Source organism: Argopecten irradians, chromosome 8 (genome assembly GCF_041381155.1).
Source record: "Argopecten irradians isolate NY chromosome 8, Ai_NY, whole genome shotgun sequence".
In the NCBI taxonomy this organism is placed as follows: Eukaryota; Metazoa; Mollusca; class Bivalvia; order Pectinida; family Pectinidae; genus Argopecten; species Argopecten irradians.
Genome location: NC_091141.1, coordinates 37,862,903 through 37,882,856, shown reverse-complemented (window position 1 = coordinate 37,882,856; position 19,954 = coordinate 37,862,903). Strand labels below are relative to the sequence as shown.

Genomic DNA, 19,954 nt, shown 5'->3' with positions numbered 1-19,954 from the left:
ATAATTTCAGAAATTAATCTTGGCTTATCAAATATGTTTCTAATTATCACATTAATTCATGTCAGAGTAATTTTCATGAGAGGTTTTTATAAACAAGCTTCTCACTTAACATAAAGTCACAAGTGACATACACAATTGATATCGCCAAATTTTACACCCATAAAATTGAACGACTATTTACTAATTAAACAGGCAGATAATTATTATAGTTAAATGGTTTTATATACCAATAAGATTTATTATCAAGATGTAAACCAACTTATCTTTATGTGCGTTTCAATTTTGCATTCATATGCAAAAGATTCAGCTGTAATTACAATGGAATTTGGAAACTATAAATAGAAATAGTTGTGTAAAAATGATAAGACATGCAATATCAAGGCGCCACAAAGACAACTTGGTTTACAATATCAGAAAAACCTGTTTTAGTGAACACATCTGTGTAAAGACCACCTGCTTAATAAGACCACTTTCTCATGGTCCCCCAATGGTCAATTTCACCACAATTTGCACTGTATATAAAGACCATTTTTTCTCGGTCCCCTGGGTGGTCTTTATATATAGACAGGTTTGTGAAAGGCTTATAGCCTCATCCAACTACTGTATAGTTGTTAATATTTGCACGGATTTTAATTTCGTTAAATTCGCGGATTCACTCAAATTTATAAAATTTGATTCCTCGTAAAATTTACCCAAATCATAGTTTTAGATATAGCCTGTTATATGGATGACGCTTTCAATGGCCACAAAGATCATTTGCAAAAATATATCCCCGGAAATATGTTCCAGACATTAAATTGTGAAAATTTGAACCCGTGAAATTTAATAACTATACATCATCTTAGGCCTATAGCATCATTTGACTATACAGTACAATGTTTAAAGGGTATGCCGCTGTGGTGCCTTCACAACTGACCAGTGACATCACAACTGACTAGTGACATCACAACTGACTAGTGACATCACAACTGACCAGTGGCATCATAACTGACCATTGACGTCACAACTGACCATTGACGTCACAACTGACCAGTAACATCACAACTGACCAGTGACATCACAACTGACCAGTGACATCACAACAGACCAGTGACATCACAACTGACCAGTGACATCACAACTGACCAGTGACATCACAACTGACCAGTGACATCACAACTGACCACTTACAGCTTTCCTCCAGTATAACATGAGACAGATACTTGTCACAGGCGTTGAGAAGGTCGCTACACCACACACGTCAGATCTTCTCTGATCTCCGGTCGTGTCTGCTTCTGCCTTACATAGCTGTCAAGTAAATTACAGAAATAAACTATTACACAGCTGTCAAGTAAATTACAGAAATAAACTATAACATAGCTGTCAAGTAAATTACAGAAATAAACTATTACAAAGCTGTCAAGTAAATTACAGAAATAAACTATTACATAGCTGTCAAGTAAATTACAGAAATAAACTATAACATAGCTGTCGAGTAAATTACAGAAATAAACTATTACATAGCTGTCGAGTAAATTACAGAAATAAACTATAACATAGCTGTCAAGTAAATTACAGAAATAAACTATAACATAGCTGTCGAGTAAATTACAGAAATAAACTATTACATAGCTGTCAAGTAAATTACAGAAATAAACTATAACATAGCTGTTGAGTAAATTACAGAAATAAACTATAACATAGCTGTCGAGTAAATTACAGAAATAAACTATAACACAGCTGTCATGTAAATTACAGAAATAAACTATAACATAGCTGTCGAGTAAATTACAGAAATAAACTATTACATAGCTGTCGAGTAAATTACAGAAATAAACTATTACACAGCTGTCGAGTAAATTACAGAAATAAACTATTACATAGCTGTCGAGTAAATTACAGAAATAAACTATTACACAACTGTTGAGTAAATTACAGAAATAAACTTTACACAGATGTCGAGTAAATTACAGAAATAAACTATTACATAGCTGTCGAGTAAATTACAGAAATAAACTATAACATAGCTGTCAAGTAAATTACAGAAATAAAGTATAACATAGCTGTTGAGTAAATTAGAAATAAACTTTACACAGATGTCGAGTAAATTACAGAAATGAACTAAAACATAGCTGTCGAGTAAATTACAGAAATAAACTATTACATAGCTGTCTAGTAAATTACAGAAATAAACTATAACATAGCTGTCGAGTAAATTACAGAAATAAACTATTACATAGCTGTCGAGTAAATTACAGAAATAAACTATAACATAGCTGTCGAGTAAATTACAGAAATAAACTATAACATAGCTGTCGAGTAAATTACAGAAATAAACTATTACACAGCTGTCAAGTAAATTACAGAAATAAAATATAACGCAAATGTTGAGTAAATTACAGAAATAAACTATTACACAGTTGTCAAGTAAATTACAGAAATAAACTATAACATATCTGCTGAGTAAATTACAGAAATAAACTATAACATAGCTGTCAAGTAAATTACAGAAATAAACTATAACATAGCTGTCGAGTAAATTACAGAAATAAACTATTAAATAGCTGTTGAGTAAATTACAGAAATAAACTATTAACACAGCTGTCATGTAAATTACAGAAATAAACTATATAACATAGCTGTCGAGTAAATTACAGAAATAAACTATTAAATAGCTGTTGAGTAAATTACAGAAATAAACTATACAAAGCTGTCAGTAAATTACAGAAATAAAACTAACATATATGTTGAGTAAATTACAGAAATAAGCGATTACATAGCTGTCAAGTAAATTACAGAAATAAACTTAACACAGCTGTCGAGTAAATTACAGAAATAAACTGTGTTGAGTAAAAATTACAGAAATAAGTTGAGTAAATTACGAAATATAACATATCTGTCAAGTAAAATTACAGAAATAAATATAACATAGCTGTTGAGTAAAATTACAGAAATAAACTATAACATAGCTGTTGAGTAAATTACAGAAATAAAAATAACAGCCATTCAATTTGACCTTGATCTTTGACTCATTGAACTTGACCTTAATAAATTTATTTTAATCAATTCCCAATATCATGCTTCATCTATCACAATAAGTCCCTTACTCCTATCCATCCTAGAAATTAAATGTTGGAATTTTGATTGGAGATGGTCTTTCTTCAATTACATTCAAATGTCACAGTTTTTTTCCATATCCCAGAGTTGGAATTTTCCAGGCATGACAAAAGCCATCTTCATCTAGTTGAAGATTATGTCTTTATAACTTGTAATCATCAAATTCCCTTTTTGTTATTCCTGTGATTTGTCTAAATAAATCATTGTATATGTTCAGTTACTTGGCAATATCTAACAGAATTATCTCCTTTGTGGGTTTGTCATTTCGCACAATTGTGAAGTATGTCAGGTGACACAATAAATATTTGTACATGAGAGTAGTAACACTTACCCTGGGTAGCGACTGACTGTTCTTGCCAGTATTTCAGTACAAATTTGTGGTTAATCTTAGTGGCCGCTGGGGCGATTTCCGACATCAACATCCAGGCATTCTGAATAAGAGGGAGGTTATTATGTAACATGTAGTTTTAGAACTTCACAGCATTAAATCAAATTAATATTCTACCGAGGTATATACTTTTTTGCATATAACATACTACAGACACATGTTAATTGGCTTTTTTTTTTTATTATACTATAAAAAAAGTCAAAATCAGCACAAGTACAGTAATACTACAGTTCTTTCTATTTCTATTCTTTTTCTTTTTCATTGAAAAACTTTTTTGACTCATTTTGTCCTGGTGAAAATTTGTAGATTTTAAACTACAAACATCATGCTATGCTAAAGATGAGTCCATATGATCAAAATGCTCAACAGCAAACGCTGATGTGGGGTGTCTGGGCCTCACACTGGTTATTATCTGTATTTATATGGGTCTCCAGGGCTGTGATCAGGCCTGGCTTTATTTTGCCTTGCTCTGTTCCACTGTATACATGCCTTCTGTAGGTAACGCCTAAACAAGCCAACATTGTCATTAGTACTAGATATTAATAACAAAGATGCTCAGAACATATTCAATTCCACTCAGCAAGACTTCTCTATGTCCTGTAAGATGTCTGTAATGTGTGTATAATGAACTATGTCTTTTAAGAAAGTGATTGCGTTGGTCTCAAGAGCTTTTCGCTTATAAAACTCCTATGAGCTCAAGGGTCCCCTTTTTTCGATCAACATCCAGGCATTCTGAATAAGAGGGAGGTTATTATGTAACATGTAGTTTTAGAACTTCACAGCATTAAATCAAATTAACATTCTACCGAGGTATATACTTTTTTTGCATATAACATACTACAGACACATGTTAATTGGCTTTTTTTTTTTATTATACTATAAAAAAAGTCAAAATCAGCACAAGTACAGTAATACTACAGTTCTTTCTATTTCTATTCTTTTTCATTGAAAAACTGTTTTACTCATTTTGTCCTGGTGAAAAATTTTTGTAGATTTAAACTGAAAACATCATGCTAAAGATAATTCCAAATGATCAAAATTTGCTCAACAGCAAACGCTGATGTGGGGTGTCTGGGCCTCACCTGGTTATTGTCAGTATTTATATGGGTCTCCAAGGCCGTGATCAGGCCTGGCTTTATTTTGCCTTCTCTGTTCCACTGTATACATGCCTTCTGTAGGTAACGCCTAAACAAGTCAATATTATCATTAGTACTAGATATTTATAACGAAGATACTCACAACAAGTTCCTGATTATATATTGTTCATTCAACATCCAGAGGTTTGTTATGACCTGAGCTCCCCCATTTTCAGTATCACCTGAACTCCCCCATTTTCTGTATAACATGAGCTCCCCCATTTTCAATATTACTTGAGCTCCCCCATTTTCAGTATCACTTGAACTCCCCCATTTTCAATATTACTTGAGCTCCCCCATTTTCAGTATCACTTGAATTCCCCCATTTTCTGTATTACCCAAGCTCCCCCATTTTCAGTACCTGAGCTCCCCCATTTTCAGTATCATCTCAGCTCCCTCATTTTCAGTATCAATTGACCTCCCCCATTTTTCAGTATTACCTGAGCTCAACATTTTCAGACTGCTCCATAATAGTGAGGAGGTCCCAGGCGAGAATGTGAGCTGAACTTTGTGATTTCTGGGCCGGTACAATATTGTACAGTAACATATCCTCTAGGGTCTCCATACACTTCGCCTGGAGACTGGATTCTCGGTCAATGGTCAGCGGTATCACTCCTTCCAACCAAGCTCTGAAAATCATCAATAGTTATAGGTATAAGTACAGCCATTACATAGGCAATACTTCAAGTAAATAGTCGGGCAAAGAAAACCAGTCTAAATGCGTTCATTGGCCTTCCAAAAGTTCTCATATATTAATACGACGGTCAAGTTCTGCTTAGTTTCCCAATTCTGACCATTAAAGTAAAGAAAAATTGAAAGCATTGAAAGCGAGGCTGCGTGGAAATGTAACTACGGACATAGTGAGCCGGGAGGACGTTTTAGAATTCCCAAACTTTAAATCAATTTCTTCGTACGCAGACATATTTTGACGAGAGATTTTATTTTTCCATTTCATAAGAAATTATACTGGATACATTCACACAATTTTTACCGACTTTAGCAATCCTTGCCCGACTGTTCACTTTAACCATCATAATGTGATTTTCATGTGATTCAGGACAAATTTAAATGTGATTAAAGACAAATTCAGTGTGATTCAGGACAAATTTGTGATTCAGGACAAATATAAATGTGATTCAGGACAAATTTAATGTCATTCAGGACAAATATAAATGTGATTCAGGACAACAAGCAAACTTCAAAAAACTTCACTGAAACTGAATATAAGATTTTAAACAAAAATTTCGAGTGAAAAAATTAGAACCCCTGTATTAAACACAAAATTAATGTGTTTTTTTTTTCTTTTTTTTCTTATAGTCCATGAAAATATTTCGGAGAGATGAAGCCCAATTTAATATCCCCCGCAAACACGTTTCATGGGTGATAAAAAGCTGCGTAGCAATGATATGTATTGTGGTGTAGAACAAGCCTTACTGTTGTAGTGGTTTCTCTGTAGGCATCTCTAGTAGTAGGGAGGTCAGTGACTGCATGGCCTGTTTCCTTGCCGACAACGCTGGATCTCTACATCTCTCAACCAACAACTCAAGATTCTGAAGAAAGAGAACAAAAATTGTCCCGATACCTGGCATAACAATACGCAATGCCACTGAAAAATTTACAGAAGTCTTAAAAGAAATTCTTTATTGTGGATTTAACAAAGCTCATGTCCTGTCAATTTGATGATTACTGATGTCAGACGATGCTCAAGACACCATGTCCAACAACTCCAAAGATTCCAAACATACTAATGAATAAGAATGAACAACATATTATTTGACCTTGACCTTTATAGTAAAAGAGACTTATCCAATACATGGACAGTATGAAGCCTAACTATGGTCCTATTTTTGTAATTACAAGTTTGAATGATCAGTCATTATTTGCTATGAGCCTTATCATCAATCTGTACAAACCTGCCGACTGTAGTCTGGGGCCTCAAATCTAATGATGTGCTCCATGGCCATTAGGGCTGATTTTCTCACGTTTACTTTCGGGTCTCGTGACCTCCTCCGTAACATGGACATAACACCTTCATCATCGGGTAAATCTAGAATAATTCAAGGAGAAAATATTTGTGGTAAATTTACCTTGGCTTCAAAAGGCTGATAAATGTGCAATACACAGTAAATCGCATTTATAACGAACCTCTGGAGACAAACTAGGAAATCACTTCATTATAAGCATAGTTATTTTGAATGAAGAAACAGTTCCTTAAATGAAGTTCTGGGATGGGTCTATATCAGAACGAGAACACAGTCCAGAGTCTGCTATTTAAAATATGGTTTTCAGGTCAATTCATCCTGAATTTTGAATGTGGGATTAAACATAATTTTAGAGCTAATGTTTTTTTCAAGGACTTTTCAAGGCTGTTATTGAATTTCAAGGCCTTTTCAAGGCTGTTATTGAATTTCAAGGCCTTTTCAAGGCCAAACTCTTTTTTTTTTAAGGACTTTAAGGCCAACACATAAATCTAAGGACTTTTCAAGACCTGTGCCCACCATGGGCTTGACATTATCCTGTCTTCTTACATTACAGATTTATTTGCTCCAGTTGGTAGGTATTGGTTATAACATCATTAGTTTGTGTGCAAAACTTCTGTTTTTTTAATAAAAAAAAAGTTACGCCTGCAGTCACAGGACATCACAATCACTACTCAGGAGGAGATAACTCTATACATATGCAATATCTTTTTACTAATCACTTACTTGCATTGAAGGGAGTAAGTAAAACTCCCCCGAATGGAGTTTTTGGGTTGAGCTGGGTTCGAGTGTTGATAGCTGTTTGATCAGGAGTTTTCTCTGCTCCTTCCAGTTCAGAATCTTTCGATGAGAAAAATATATAACAAACGTCATGATATTTGGACAATATTGAAAACATACAGTTATCGGAGGCTAGAAAATTGTGAAAGTTTTGCTTCATATTGGTGGTATTATTATTCATATCAAAGTTTCAGACTTTTGGTAACATTTTCCCACAAAACTTGATCTTATACTTCTGCTCAACACATTGAATGAATTGATGGTATTGCTTATATCAAAACAGAATCTTTAACTTTATAATCTGTCATCATTTGATGCTACCAGGTTAATAAATCTCCATATGACCATCAATAAAGGTCCATAAGTGATTATTATAAAGGAATAAACAGAAAGGAGAAGGTATGTTAAGACTCAAATATGGCCGCAAAGTTAATTCTCCAGTAAAGAACAACATATTTTGCCATATAACACTTGAATACATTTGCTAACACATTACATCCCGAAAATATCCCGCATGTGCCAATTATGTTCACTATGACGTCATCAACATGCAGTTTCCCACCATTTTTCACAAAAATCTTTGAAAAATCATATTTTTTGAGTGGTTTTCTCTAAAAATGAATGTGGCCGCCTTCGTGGAGCAGAAAGAGATTTTCACGTGTTGTGTATCGTGTATTTACGCATATCCATGCAAAATATAAAGTTGCTCCAAGGTGGCGGCCAAATCCATTTCAAGCCTTTTCTAACCTAAAGATGATGAATTTCTAGCAAAATTTGGCGAGAAGAGGAAAATCATCAATTTGATGACGTCATAGGTGGAGCACATCGTGTACATGGTTATAAAAAGTTGTTTTGATGAATGGCAAGTATGAGAGTATTTATTGATGTGAAATTGATGTGGATCAGAGTTAATATTTTTCGGCCTGAAAAATTAAGGCCAAATACTGGTCCTATCATATCCACTCCTTTTACCTTCTGCTGTGAGTTGCTGGGTGCGGATGTCCATCACTGGTGTTGGGATAAGGTGAGGAGCGTGAGCGGGCCGAGGCCCTAGAACAGGGGTAACGATCTCCTTCAACGTCCCGCGGATATTGTTGTCCACTGACGCAAAACACTGGGCAAAGGCAGCTATAGCTCGGGCTCGAACTCTGAGATAGACAAAGACATATGCCTAGAGTGTTCAAGACATGGATTGATTCAAACTCATATCATACAGCTTATTTAAAGATGCTCCACCGCCGACAGAGCATAAAGGATATCCCTCATTTGAACAATAATTGGTGTTTAATCTTGTATATACATGTCTAATTAACACAAGAAATAATATAGAATAATTTATTTTGCCTTTGGTGCATGCGCAACCAGTACTTCATTCCATATAGGATATAGTGCCACAGATTTTTTTTTGGGATGCAATTAATTATATTTTGTACTTTTAACATGAAGTAAAATTAGAAGCTCAAACTTTCCAATGGTGGTAATGGTGTAAAGTACGTAACTTTTGTCACTGAAGAAAAATATAAAATCATCTGCTCCTGTTTTTGATAGTGAAAAAATACCATTTGTCAGCGGTGGAGCATCTTTAAGACAAAAACTTTAAGTTATCAATAAGTTTTAAGTATGGATTATTTATGTTGCTGTCTTATTTTCAAAATTTTTAGGGTACATATATATTACTATATTCAGTCAGTAGTTTTATCTATGTTTACATATTAAAGAGTTTTCTGTCCTTGCATGTAGGTATTGATTGTGTTTGCGAGCGTAACATATCTTTCTGAGAAATTGATGGAGGTTTTGGTCTCAAAATAATGATATTACAATTGATACCTCTTCTCAAGGGAGATTACTATGTAATATGCAAAAACCAAATAACTAGAAAATGATAATAATATCCATTTTCAAGTTTACAGCTTATTATTTCAATTTCAAACTGTCTGTGATATTATCAGGATAGCTCCTAGGATGCACAACAAAACCATTAACTAGTAGGAATTTTCGTATAAAGTTGACAGACGCCATGCCATGCCATGACATTAGCTCTCTGGCCCTTTGGGCCTGGTGAGCTAACAAAGATAGGACGGCTTCTTGTGGATACCGAACACTAAAACAATACATACGTGGGTGCGAGGTCAGAACATCTCTCCAACAGGAGTCCCACCAACGAGCGATGCTTCACATAATCTGCTAATCCTTCATCCAAGTTCTCTATCAAATCACAATGTTACATCAAATGTTAACTTTTAATAGTTAAGCACTCACAGAACAATTCATGTCGATGAATACATAAAGGATCTTACACAAGTGGCTATGTGATATGAAATTTATCAAACGAGTTCAATAATTTGATATGCCACAAGCCTTTAGGCGAGAGGCATATCAAATTATTCAACGAGTTTGATAAATTTCATATCACATAGTCACGAGTGTAATATTCTATTTATCCCATAACTTTCATTAATAGAAATATAAGCAAAACTTTAAATTTTATCTCTATATAAAACAGTAGAAATCAGGTTTGGATATGACGTTTCTGTCTACTGAAACTATCATGCGACGTCATATACATATTATGACGTCAAAACTACATGTGACGTTGTAAAAGTGTTATTACACATGTGTCTTACGATATTTATGACATGGCTGGACGGGCCAGTTATGTGATAAAGCAATCTACTCTATTATTTTTTCAATTTCTGTACAGCTCTTAGAAATCATACCAACTCTACGTAAAACATTTTTCTTTGTAATACATCAGACATATCATCAAATTATGTTTTTTGACTGGAGGATCACTGATTATAATGAGACAAGTAATGCTGAAATCAAAGCATGTGCCTGTTATAGCAATATATACTGTAAATTAACTCTCTTTCGCGTGTGATTTACTTTCGCGAATTTCGCGAACTAAGTAAATTTACAAAAGTTTATCTCTTCAAATCAACATCTACATCAATAATACTGATATTTGTTATATCTGTGATAATTAATCTTTGCGAACTTGTTTTGAAATGGAAATTGCGAAATTTAGAAACCACGAAAGAGAAAGTTTGTTTGCAGTATATCTCAGATTTGTTAGAAATGCACAGGTCTATCTGTCTTACCATCTATGTTTCTCTCAGGTATCGCAAGCAAGGAGGACGCAATGTCAACAGTGAAACCTCGATTGGCAATCTACAAGGCAACATCAACCTTGAATTAGTTAATTTACAGAAAATGTTTGAGAAAAGCCATGTAAATACCATTCAGTCCATGGCGGGCACTATCATTTTTAATTTGATGGAGCAATGTAAAACACTGGAAAAAAATATTTGGACTTAAATTTTCAGTTGGAATAAGTACTGTGATAATCTAAATGTTGTCAGTGGTAATTTTTCTGTACATAATATACTGTGTACCTGATAATTTTCTCAGAAATGATATTTTCTCAGGACAAGGTTCCATCCATAAAAATTCAATCCATGTCATATGGACAATTTCTGAACTCAAAATTTTAGTTTGTTAAAATAAACCTTTTTAGCTTTCATTAAAAACCACAAATATTTTAATCGTGAAAATAACCGGCTATATACAGTACAGCTTTCTTTTTCTAATCATGTATAATGAACACTTCTATCAAAACCATTGAATATCAGTTTGTCTACCGTCCATGATTAAACATATTAGTTTCAGAAGTTACATACCTTTGCATGCTTTGATAAGCGGTAAAACCATTCAATCATTTTTCCATATGCTTCATTAGGTAGCACATTTAGAATCTTAATCACGGACTGAAAGAAAAGACAAAATGTAATTTTATACATCTATTACAAATATATATACCGTGTAAATGTGTATCTTCCACATGCACATCTGTTATATTTTTACTTCTAAAATGGTCTATTACAAATATATATACCGTGTAAATGTGAATCTTCCACATGCACATCTGTTATATTTTTACTTCTAAAATGCTCTATTACAAATATATATACCGTGTAAATGTGTATCTTCCACATGCACATCTGTTATATTTTTACTTCTAAAATGGTCTATTACAAATATATATACCGTGTAAATGTGTATCTTCCACATGCACATCTGTTATATTTTTACTTCTAAAATGCTCTATTACAAATATATATACCGTGTAAATGTGTATCTTCCACATGCACATCTGTTATATTTTTACTTCTAAAATGCTCTATTACAAATATAGATTTCGGACTGAAGAAGGCCCTATAGTGGCTGAATATATATTCCATAGAAATGATTTTGATTTTACTTTGAATTTATTTATTTTGGCCTTTTATTTCGGATTATTAATATACTAGCTTTATACCGTTTTTCCTCATTATGACAAATATATATACCGTGTAAATGTGTATCTTCCACATGCACATCTGTTATATTTTTACTTCTAAAATGCTAAAACAAGTTTATCTATCAAATTTAACCTAGTTTACTAACACAGTGAAATACACAGTTGATAACAAAAATTTATGTGTACTTTACATTTGATGGTGCATGAACAGAGATGCTAATTATTTAAAGATGCTCCATCACTGACTGAGCATACATGATACTAATCATTTGAACAATAATTTTTGTTTAATCGTGTATATATATATGACTAATTAACAAAAAAAAAAAAAAAAAAAAAAAAAACCGAACTAATTATTTTGCTTTCATAGCATGCACAATCAATACTTCATTCCACAAAGGATATAGTTCCAAGGAATTTTTCGGGATGCAATTAATTATTTTTAATATTTTTATCTTGAAGTAAAATTAGAAGCTCAAACTTTTCAATGGTAGTCATGGTGTAAATTAAGTAACTTTTGTAACTGATGAAAAATACTATGAAATTTGTCTGGTCCTGTTTTTGATAGAGAAAAAATACCATTTGTCAGCGGTGGAGCATCTTTAATGAAAGGACATCATAAATGTTGGATAGTGATTACAACAGAAATTCCAGAAAATCATCTATTTCAGTTAATTGAATTTCAGTTCAGTTATGGTTTGAGAAAATGTGGTTTATATGAGTAAACAGGCAAAATTTGTTCTCCTTCAATCACATTGGATGTTTCGTATCAAATTTGAGAAAAATCCTTCAGTTCACAATAATTTGAAACAAATGTTAACAGAGGATCAAGTGAAACTATACCGGCCTTAATATCTTTGATGACCTTTCACCTTACAATTACACTAACCTGTGCGACCCTTGACCTGTACTCAGTTTTGTCGGGAACTTTGGTACACATATGTTGAATGAGCGTCCTTAAACTGGTGTAAACACGTTCCCCACACTGTTTGACCATATGGCTGTAAACAATGAAATAAACAAAAACATCAACAAATTGCTATTGTACATTTTAATAATTAAACAAGCAGACCTAGTCAATTATAACATTAATGATCTTAACATATTGGATCTGTATGGATCTGTATGTTTAAGTATTAAGAACTAGGCAGATTTTTCCAGTGAAAAGTGTGTTTGGACTCTTCTACTTGCAATTAATTTATTTCTAATACCCTATAACCGGGAAGACACTTAAATTACGTACATTTTCGAAGCCAGTTCATGAAATTATGATCTATTTAAACTTCATTTTACTCAAATGAAGTGAAAATCACAAAATGCTGCCTTCAGAATCTTGAAAGTGAATTTCAGGGTTGTAAAAACTGGCAGAATTATTTCCATGTACATACGAAGTCATCTTGTCCAAAGAGCACAACAAAGCTAAATATATATGAACATTGGGACAATGTAGAAAGGTGTAGGAAATGCATTTGATCTGAAGTACAGGTGGTATAAAGGTCATCCGAACAGAACCCCTTTAGGGATGTTGTCAGATCCCCTATTGAGTGGTTATAAGGATATCTGTATCGTTATTACTCAGATTGAGTATATGATTTGGCATGGGTATATAATATGTAACTTACCCATATTAGAGAGAAAATTCAATAAAATAATTATCTTTTTATAAATGGTTATACCTTTAAGTTTGTTCACTTCTAAGGTTTGAGATCACATCATATCTATTATGGGACAATGGGTAAATCTTACCATATGAAGGACACTGCCTGATCTGCGGCCACCTGGACAGGTTTTGGGATTGTGGTGGCCGCCACACCCTTATTTTCCCCGATCAACATCAGAAGATTCTGGAGCAAGCATTTGCAGAGCTGGAGGGAAGGAGAAATTATGTAAGTCTATATTGATAATATTTTCAAAAAATCTCAATATTAACTGCTTCAGCTATGTGATAAAAAATGTTTTTCTTTTCATTTCATGAGTATTTATGAAACTTGTGTGAATTTCTCAAAGGTTTTAATTTTAGCTTGCAAATGCTTAGACAGTTTGCAATGATAAGGAAAAGAATGTCTGCTTTGTTAGTTTTTATAAATTTCTAATTTTTGACGCCTCGGAGTGGAGGCAGCAGGCTCAGACACTAACATTATGTGGTCTAAGAAAGAACTTGAGGAACCCTGACAAAAATATGGGGGTCCGATATTCAAACACCTAAATAATTGTATAGCTTATGATTATGATAATGTGTCTAAATAAAACTGTTAAAACAAAAGTTTAGAATAGTCGGCCATCTTGTTTTTGAATCGGTCCCAGAATGCAATATAAATAACTAGGCACCAGTAGGGAATTTAGAGATGAAATTTAAAAGATTACTTCAGTACTTTCTGAAAAAATAGCGAAAACAAACTTCAATTGTCGACATTAGATGACTGGCTGTCAACCATCATATTTTTGAATCGGTCCCAAAATGCAATATGCATGGCTACAGCTAGGCTCTATAGAAAATTTAAACCTACAAAGGAAATTTGAAAGAGATCTCTTCAGAACTTTCTGAGAAATGGTGATAACAAATTTTAACCTAGGATGTAGTCAGTTGTTTTTTTCTGTACTTACTTCATGAAACATTGGCACAACATGGTTATGTAAGGGAAGACAAACCAACTCCAGACCCTGAAACATGTCAAGAACAACATTAATCATTTTATCAGTCATTATTTCACAAGATAATCATTCACTAATTAATATTTCCCTTCAAATCAGAAAATTAATTAAATTGAAGAAAAGCTACAGTCAAACCTCGATGTATCGAAGTTCAAGGGACCGTCAGAGAAACTTCGAAACATCGAGACTTCGAATTATTCGTGGTTGAAATTAGAACGATGTTGTTTTCTTACCATGACCAACTGTGGTAGTTGTACATGTCGTCTCCGTTCCGTAAACTTTATAATCATTGTATTTACCACAAGCAAAACAAAATAAAAACGATGTATGCAATTAATCACATATATTGCTATTGCCAGCAATACATGTATATTATAAACAAGACTTACGTTTACTAGGCCTAACCCATGTACATGTGTACGTTTGGTGACTATTTAAGCGATTGTTAATATTACGGAATGAATATAAAAACGAAAACACATTGTAAAAACGAAACTAAAAAGGAGGAACCGAAAGCGCTACAACACCTACAAAATACTTCGATTAAGAATGATCGATTTGCTCCAGTATTTATGCCAAAGTTTTGCAATGTAACAGTTTTGAGTATGAGTTACTAATAATGTGGCTTGCTATTTACCATTCCGTAAATTCTACAAAACCGCTCCCAATGGCGGCGGCGAACATAAGAAACGACTAACTGTATCTTTGCCGTACTAATGATTCAGTAACGCAGCTTGTAAAAACAAAGCACTGGGTATCGGCCTGATCAGTGATATTAATTATCTTGATGATATCAAGCAAGCAACACAAGCTGTCATAACCCCTATTGTCCGGCGAAGGGCCATCGCGAAACAGCTAGGTGTGACAGCATGCTGCGGGGTATCATCGAACACATGATCTGTACAGGTAATTTTTATTTGAATCATCGAGTGTCAGTTACCTATGATTCTATAACAAATGGTCCATGAAAAAAGTTCGATACATCGAGAACTTTGATTCATAAAACTTTGATTCATACATGGGTTAGTTAGTAATGTTATATAGTGAAGAAATTCGGGACCAGACAAAAAGTTCGATACAACGAGAAGTTTGATTCATCGGAGTTCGAATCATTGAGGTTTGACTGTATATAGTTTATGAGACTTGCACATACCTTGTAAGCAAGGCCTGCCGCTGGTAACCTCGAGGCTGGACTGAAAAAAAAAATTCAAATATTTCAATTTTATTGCAAACAACAGTTGGACAGTCTGCACATACTGACTGGGTAACATGCTCATACCATATAAAAAATCTCAAAAATCCCATTTCTATTTGTGAACTGCAAAAATATCAAGTAAGGATTATAATAATATGAACAGGTTGTTGACATGGCTATCGCTGGTTTATCTAGTGAACTGTCAATACCGGAAGTCTGGAGATGTACACGCGTCTACCAGAGATGGGTCCAACATGCACCTATCTTAATAAAGCTGTTTGGTTTAGCCTTTAGCGGCTTTCTAAAGAACAAATGGATTTGGCTTCAGGCGAAGCATATTTTAGCCATCTCCAATCATTGAAGTGTAATGTATGTATAAAATGCTCACAAAATTCACAAGATTCAAATGACATTAACTACTGAAAATATTTGTCTGTACAGGAGAAATTTTCTGTAATTAATTACTTTGAAAGAAAGATATCAATGAGAAGTGACGTACCATTTCTCAGTGAAGTTACCGTTGAAGGCATCTGCGTCATGTCGTGTCAACACCACAAGAATCTGTATAGTATGAAACAAAGACGCCTCAGACTGGCGAAGGGGCGTCGTCTCCAACAGAAACACAAGATCCTGAAACAAATGTTGTTCATTCATGCATGAACTTGAAAAAATCATAAACAATTATCAAGAAGTTCATACAAATATTGCTTTGTGGAATTTAAACTCCCAACTGAAAACTATGGTCGTATCAATGGAAACAGTTATCATAAAAAGTAAATCTGAAGTGTTCATCAATCTGCTGTTGACTGAATTTCTTTTTTGCCAGAGTAGCATTCATTCCTACCCGCAATAGATTCATCAGCAGGTTCTTGATGGCAGCGACGTCTTGAGGAGACATTTCCTCAGTTTCATCATCATCATCGAAGTTCTACAGAAAAAGAAAATTAGCATCCAATTAATCACTGAATTTACGATACAAAATTTTATGTTGCAATTATGTTTTACTAGAAGTGTGCTTAAAGATATAAAGGCCATTGCCTACATATACTATAAACCAGTTTATTTTTGTGGCGACTTTATTCCATGCTTTCATGGCAAAAAAAAGTTCACGGCATACAATTTTGCGATTTTCAGTTAAACAGTGGTATTATACTAGCAGTTGATGACGATTAATTTTAGCGAACATCAATCGACCACAAAATATGTGAAATTAATCACATGTGAAAATAAGATAGTTTTAAATAGAGTATCTAAGAAGGGCAGGAATGGACACCACACAGTGGGATGGTGAACACTTTATTAAACTTTGATATTAAACAACATACCATACTAATATCAGCTGTAGGATATTCCTCAGTGCTGTCTCGACCTTTCTTCCTTTTGTTTCTCCCACCTCCGCTGTCGCCACCTTTCTTCCCTTTCTGTGTCCCACCACTAGTAGCACTTTTCTTTCTTTTACTGGAATCTAAATAATTAAAAAAATAAATATTTATAACATTTATTGAATCCTCTTTAACATGATTATTTCGTCTTGATACAGTATTCAATCCAATAAACATCCAAGGTGTTCAAATACAATTTTGCTCATAATACTTTGACTAATCTTTCATAACATTATAGCACAGTATGAGTCATTTATCAATTTACAAAAAAAAAAAAAAAAATCCAATAGAGAAACCTTACAAAGTTCTCATATTTTCAGTCTGCATTTAATTCGAGATAAGTGGAATTGAGGCCTCAAAAAGGTGAGGGACGCTTTTTTGATCGAACATGGTACTTAAAATCCTGATTTTTTTTTAATATGTCTATCAGAGATATTTTTACCTCATTTTAGAAAGAAAATTGGTGCTTAAGGAAAATGTCTTTTATCCTGAATTAAATTGAACATTGTGAACCTGAACTCCAAACTCCATACAAATAACTACCACTTTACTGGAAAACTTTTGAATAAGTTTTTCCGTAGATGTTGATTAATACATACCTAACACTATCCATTGTTTTAGCATATCAACCGTTTTCTCGTAAAGAACAGGATGAAATACCTGAAAAGCACTGCTACCTGGAAAATAAATAAACAAACAAATAAATAAATAGCAAGATAAAAAAAAATAGATACATAATTAAGTATATGGATAAATGAATAAATGAATAAACAGATAAATAAATTGAGAAATAAATAAATAAAAAGAAGTTAAAATAGTATATAGATAAATGATTATAAATAAAAAGATAAATAAATATTAAAATAAAATCAACAACAAATCCAATACTACAAGGATTGTTAACCATGCTTGGTCAAGTCATTTTAGGAACTAAATTTCTCAATATGTTGACTTCAAGTACCAAAAAAGCGTGGGTAAAGTACAATTTACCGTTGATTAGTTACACTATCCAGTGATTGTAAAATCATACTACGGCATGAATTTTTTGTGATGTCACAATCACCGGAAGGTGGAACTAATCGACAGAAATTTGTACTTTACTACCATCATTTTGGTATCGCAAAACCCTCACATTGGTAAAACATCCCCAGAAGTTTGGTTGGTTCCAGTAAACACTGATCGGGACATTTCTTAATTTTGTACTCGAACAATTACACTGCATGTCTTCTTTCATCTGAAGGGGAGATATTAGTACTGTTGTTGTAAACTCTTATCAGTACCAAAAACTTACCAGGCAGTTTAACATGTAACAAAACTTACCAGGCAGTTTAACATGTAACAAAACTTACCAGGCAGTTTAACATGTAACAAAACTTACCAGGCAGTTTAACATGTAACAAAACTTACCAGGCAGTTTAACATGTAACAAAACTTACCAGGCAGTTTAACATGTAACAAAACTTACCAGGCAGTTTAACATGTAACAAAACTTACCTGGCAGTTTAACATGTTACAAAACTTACCTGGCAGTTTAACATGTAACAAAACTTACTAGGCAGTTTAACATGTAACAAAACTTCCCAGGCAGTTTAACATGTCACAAAACTTACCAGGCAGTTTAACATGTCACAAAACTTCCCAGGCAGTTTAACATGTCACAAAACTTACCAGGCAGGTTAACATGTCACAAAACTTACCAGGCAGTTTAACATGTCACAAAACTTACCAGGCAGGTTAACATGTAACAAAACTTACCAGGTAGTTTAACATGGTACAAAACTTACCAAGCAGTTTAACATGTAACAAAAACTTACCACGCAGTTTAACATGTAACAAAAACTTACCAGGCAGTTTTTAATTAACATGTACCAAAACTTACCAGGTAGTTTAACATGTAACAAAACTTACCAGGTAGTTTAACATGTAACAAAACTTACCAGGTAGTTTAACATGTAACAAAACTTACCAGGTAGTTTAACATGTAACAAAACTTACCAGGCCGTTTAACATGTAACAAAACTTACCAGGCAGTTTAACATATAACAAAACTTACCAGGTAGTTTAACATGTAACAAAACTTACCAGGCTGTTTAACATGTAACAAAACTTACCAGGCAGTTTAACATGTAACAAAACTTACCAGGCAGTTTAACATGTAACAAAACTTACCAGGCCGTTTAACATGTAACAAAACTTACCAGGCAGAGATAACAATTTCAGGTAGCATGAACAAGATAGAATTGCAGATTCCTTTTTAATGCTCTCTGCAGTTTTCTGTAAAATAGAGAGAGAAAAAAAGCATATAAAGTGATATACAACTACCTAAAGCTTCTGTTATAAATATAAATGAATATAAATGTACAAATAATTGATCACAAGAAAACCCTCCTTTAATCACACCAATAACAATTTTTTAACCATAGTTTCACTTTCAGGTAGTTAGACTCTATAAGGTAAATAAACTTTTTGCAAACAAGAGGCCCATGGGCCTTAACGGTCATCTGAGTTTGTTTGAGTTTTTCGGCCCATCGAAAACTAAGGTCATTTAGGGTCATCAGAGTACAGATATCGAATGAAACAAAGACATAAACACTATATACTGACCCTTGATGTCTGTCAATGATTTTATAAATTCGACTTTTTAATCTATGAAGAGTATTTGCTTCCATCAAACTTGTGAACTCTGAATTTTTTTTGAAATTTTAGTCATTTTGACCCTGTTTTGTCCCACCCCTCTGGTCCCCCAGGGAGTCAGCAAGGACTGATATGGATATCAAACTTCTATATCTCAGGCTAATTATTAACTCTAATCAAGTTTGACTCATTTCCTATGAAAATTGAGCAAAAAATGTTCATAAATGTGTTCTTCCAATATAAACTTAAGAAATTTTGACCCCTCCCCAGGGGGTAACTGAGACCCAGGGTGATATAATTCACAATTTTATAAAACACCTGAAGACCTTCCATCTAAAAAGAGTATTTGATTCTACCAATTTCAGAATTTTAGAAGAAGATTTTGGAAGTTTTAGCCTATTTGACCCCTTTT

The 19,954-nt window shown here is 33.5% G+C and overlaps 1 protein-coding gene across 1 annotated transcript in view; it reads right to left on the bottom strand.

Moving 5' to 3' along the window:
• The window catches only part of LOC138329884 (condensin-2 complex subunit D3-L-like), a 41,694-nt gene that overhangs the window by 17,699 nt on the left and 4,041 nt on the right, over window positions 1-19,954 (bottom strand). The window contains exons 4-23 of the mRNA XM_069277173.1: window positions 19,107-19,182; window positions 17,508-17,585; window positions 16,852-16,991; window positions 16,371-16,454; window positions 16,026-16,156; window positions 15,485-15,524; window positions 14,284-14,340; window positions 13,426-13,544; window positions 12,569-12,680; window positions 11,060-11,146; window positions 10,481-10,550; window positions 9,497-9,584; window positions 8,352-8,527; window positions 7,326-7,439; window positions 6,534-6,667; window positions 6,055-6,170; window positions 5,061-5,249; window positions 4,567-4,669; window positions 3,428-3,527; window positions 1,171-1,230 (exon numbers count right to left, since the gene is read on the bottom strand). Coding sequence (XP_069133274.1) covers window positions 1,171-1,230; window positions 3,428-3,527; window positions 4,567-4,669; window positions 5,061-5,249; window positions 6,055-6,170; window positions 6,534-6,667; window positions 7,326-7,439; window positions 8,352-8,527; window positions 9,497-9,584; window positions 10,481-10,550; window positions 11,060-11,146; window positions 12,569-12,680; window positions 13,426-13,544; window positions 14,284-14,340; window positions 15,485-15,524; window positions 16,026-16,156; window positions 16,371-16,454; window positions 16,852-16,991; window positions 17,508-17,585; window positions 19,107-19,182 — 2,074 coding nt within the window. The remainder of the gene's footprint in view (window positions 1-1,170; window positions 1,231-3,427; window positions 3,528-4,566; window positions 4,670-5,060; window positions 5,250-6,054; window positions 6,171-6,533; window positions 6,668-7,325; window positions 7,440-8,351; window positions 8,528-9,496; window positions 9,585-10,480; window positions 10,551-11,059; window positions 11,147-12,568; window positions 12,681-13,425; window positions 13,545-14,283; window positions 14,341-15,484; window positions 15,525-16,025; window positions 16,157-16,370; window positions 16,455-16,851; window positions 16,992-17,507; window positions 17,586-19,106; window positions 19,183-19,954) is intronic.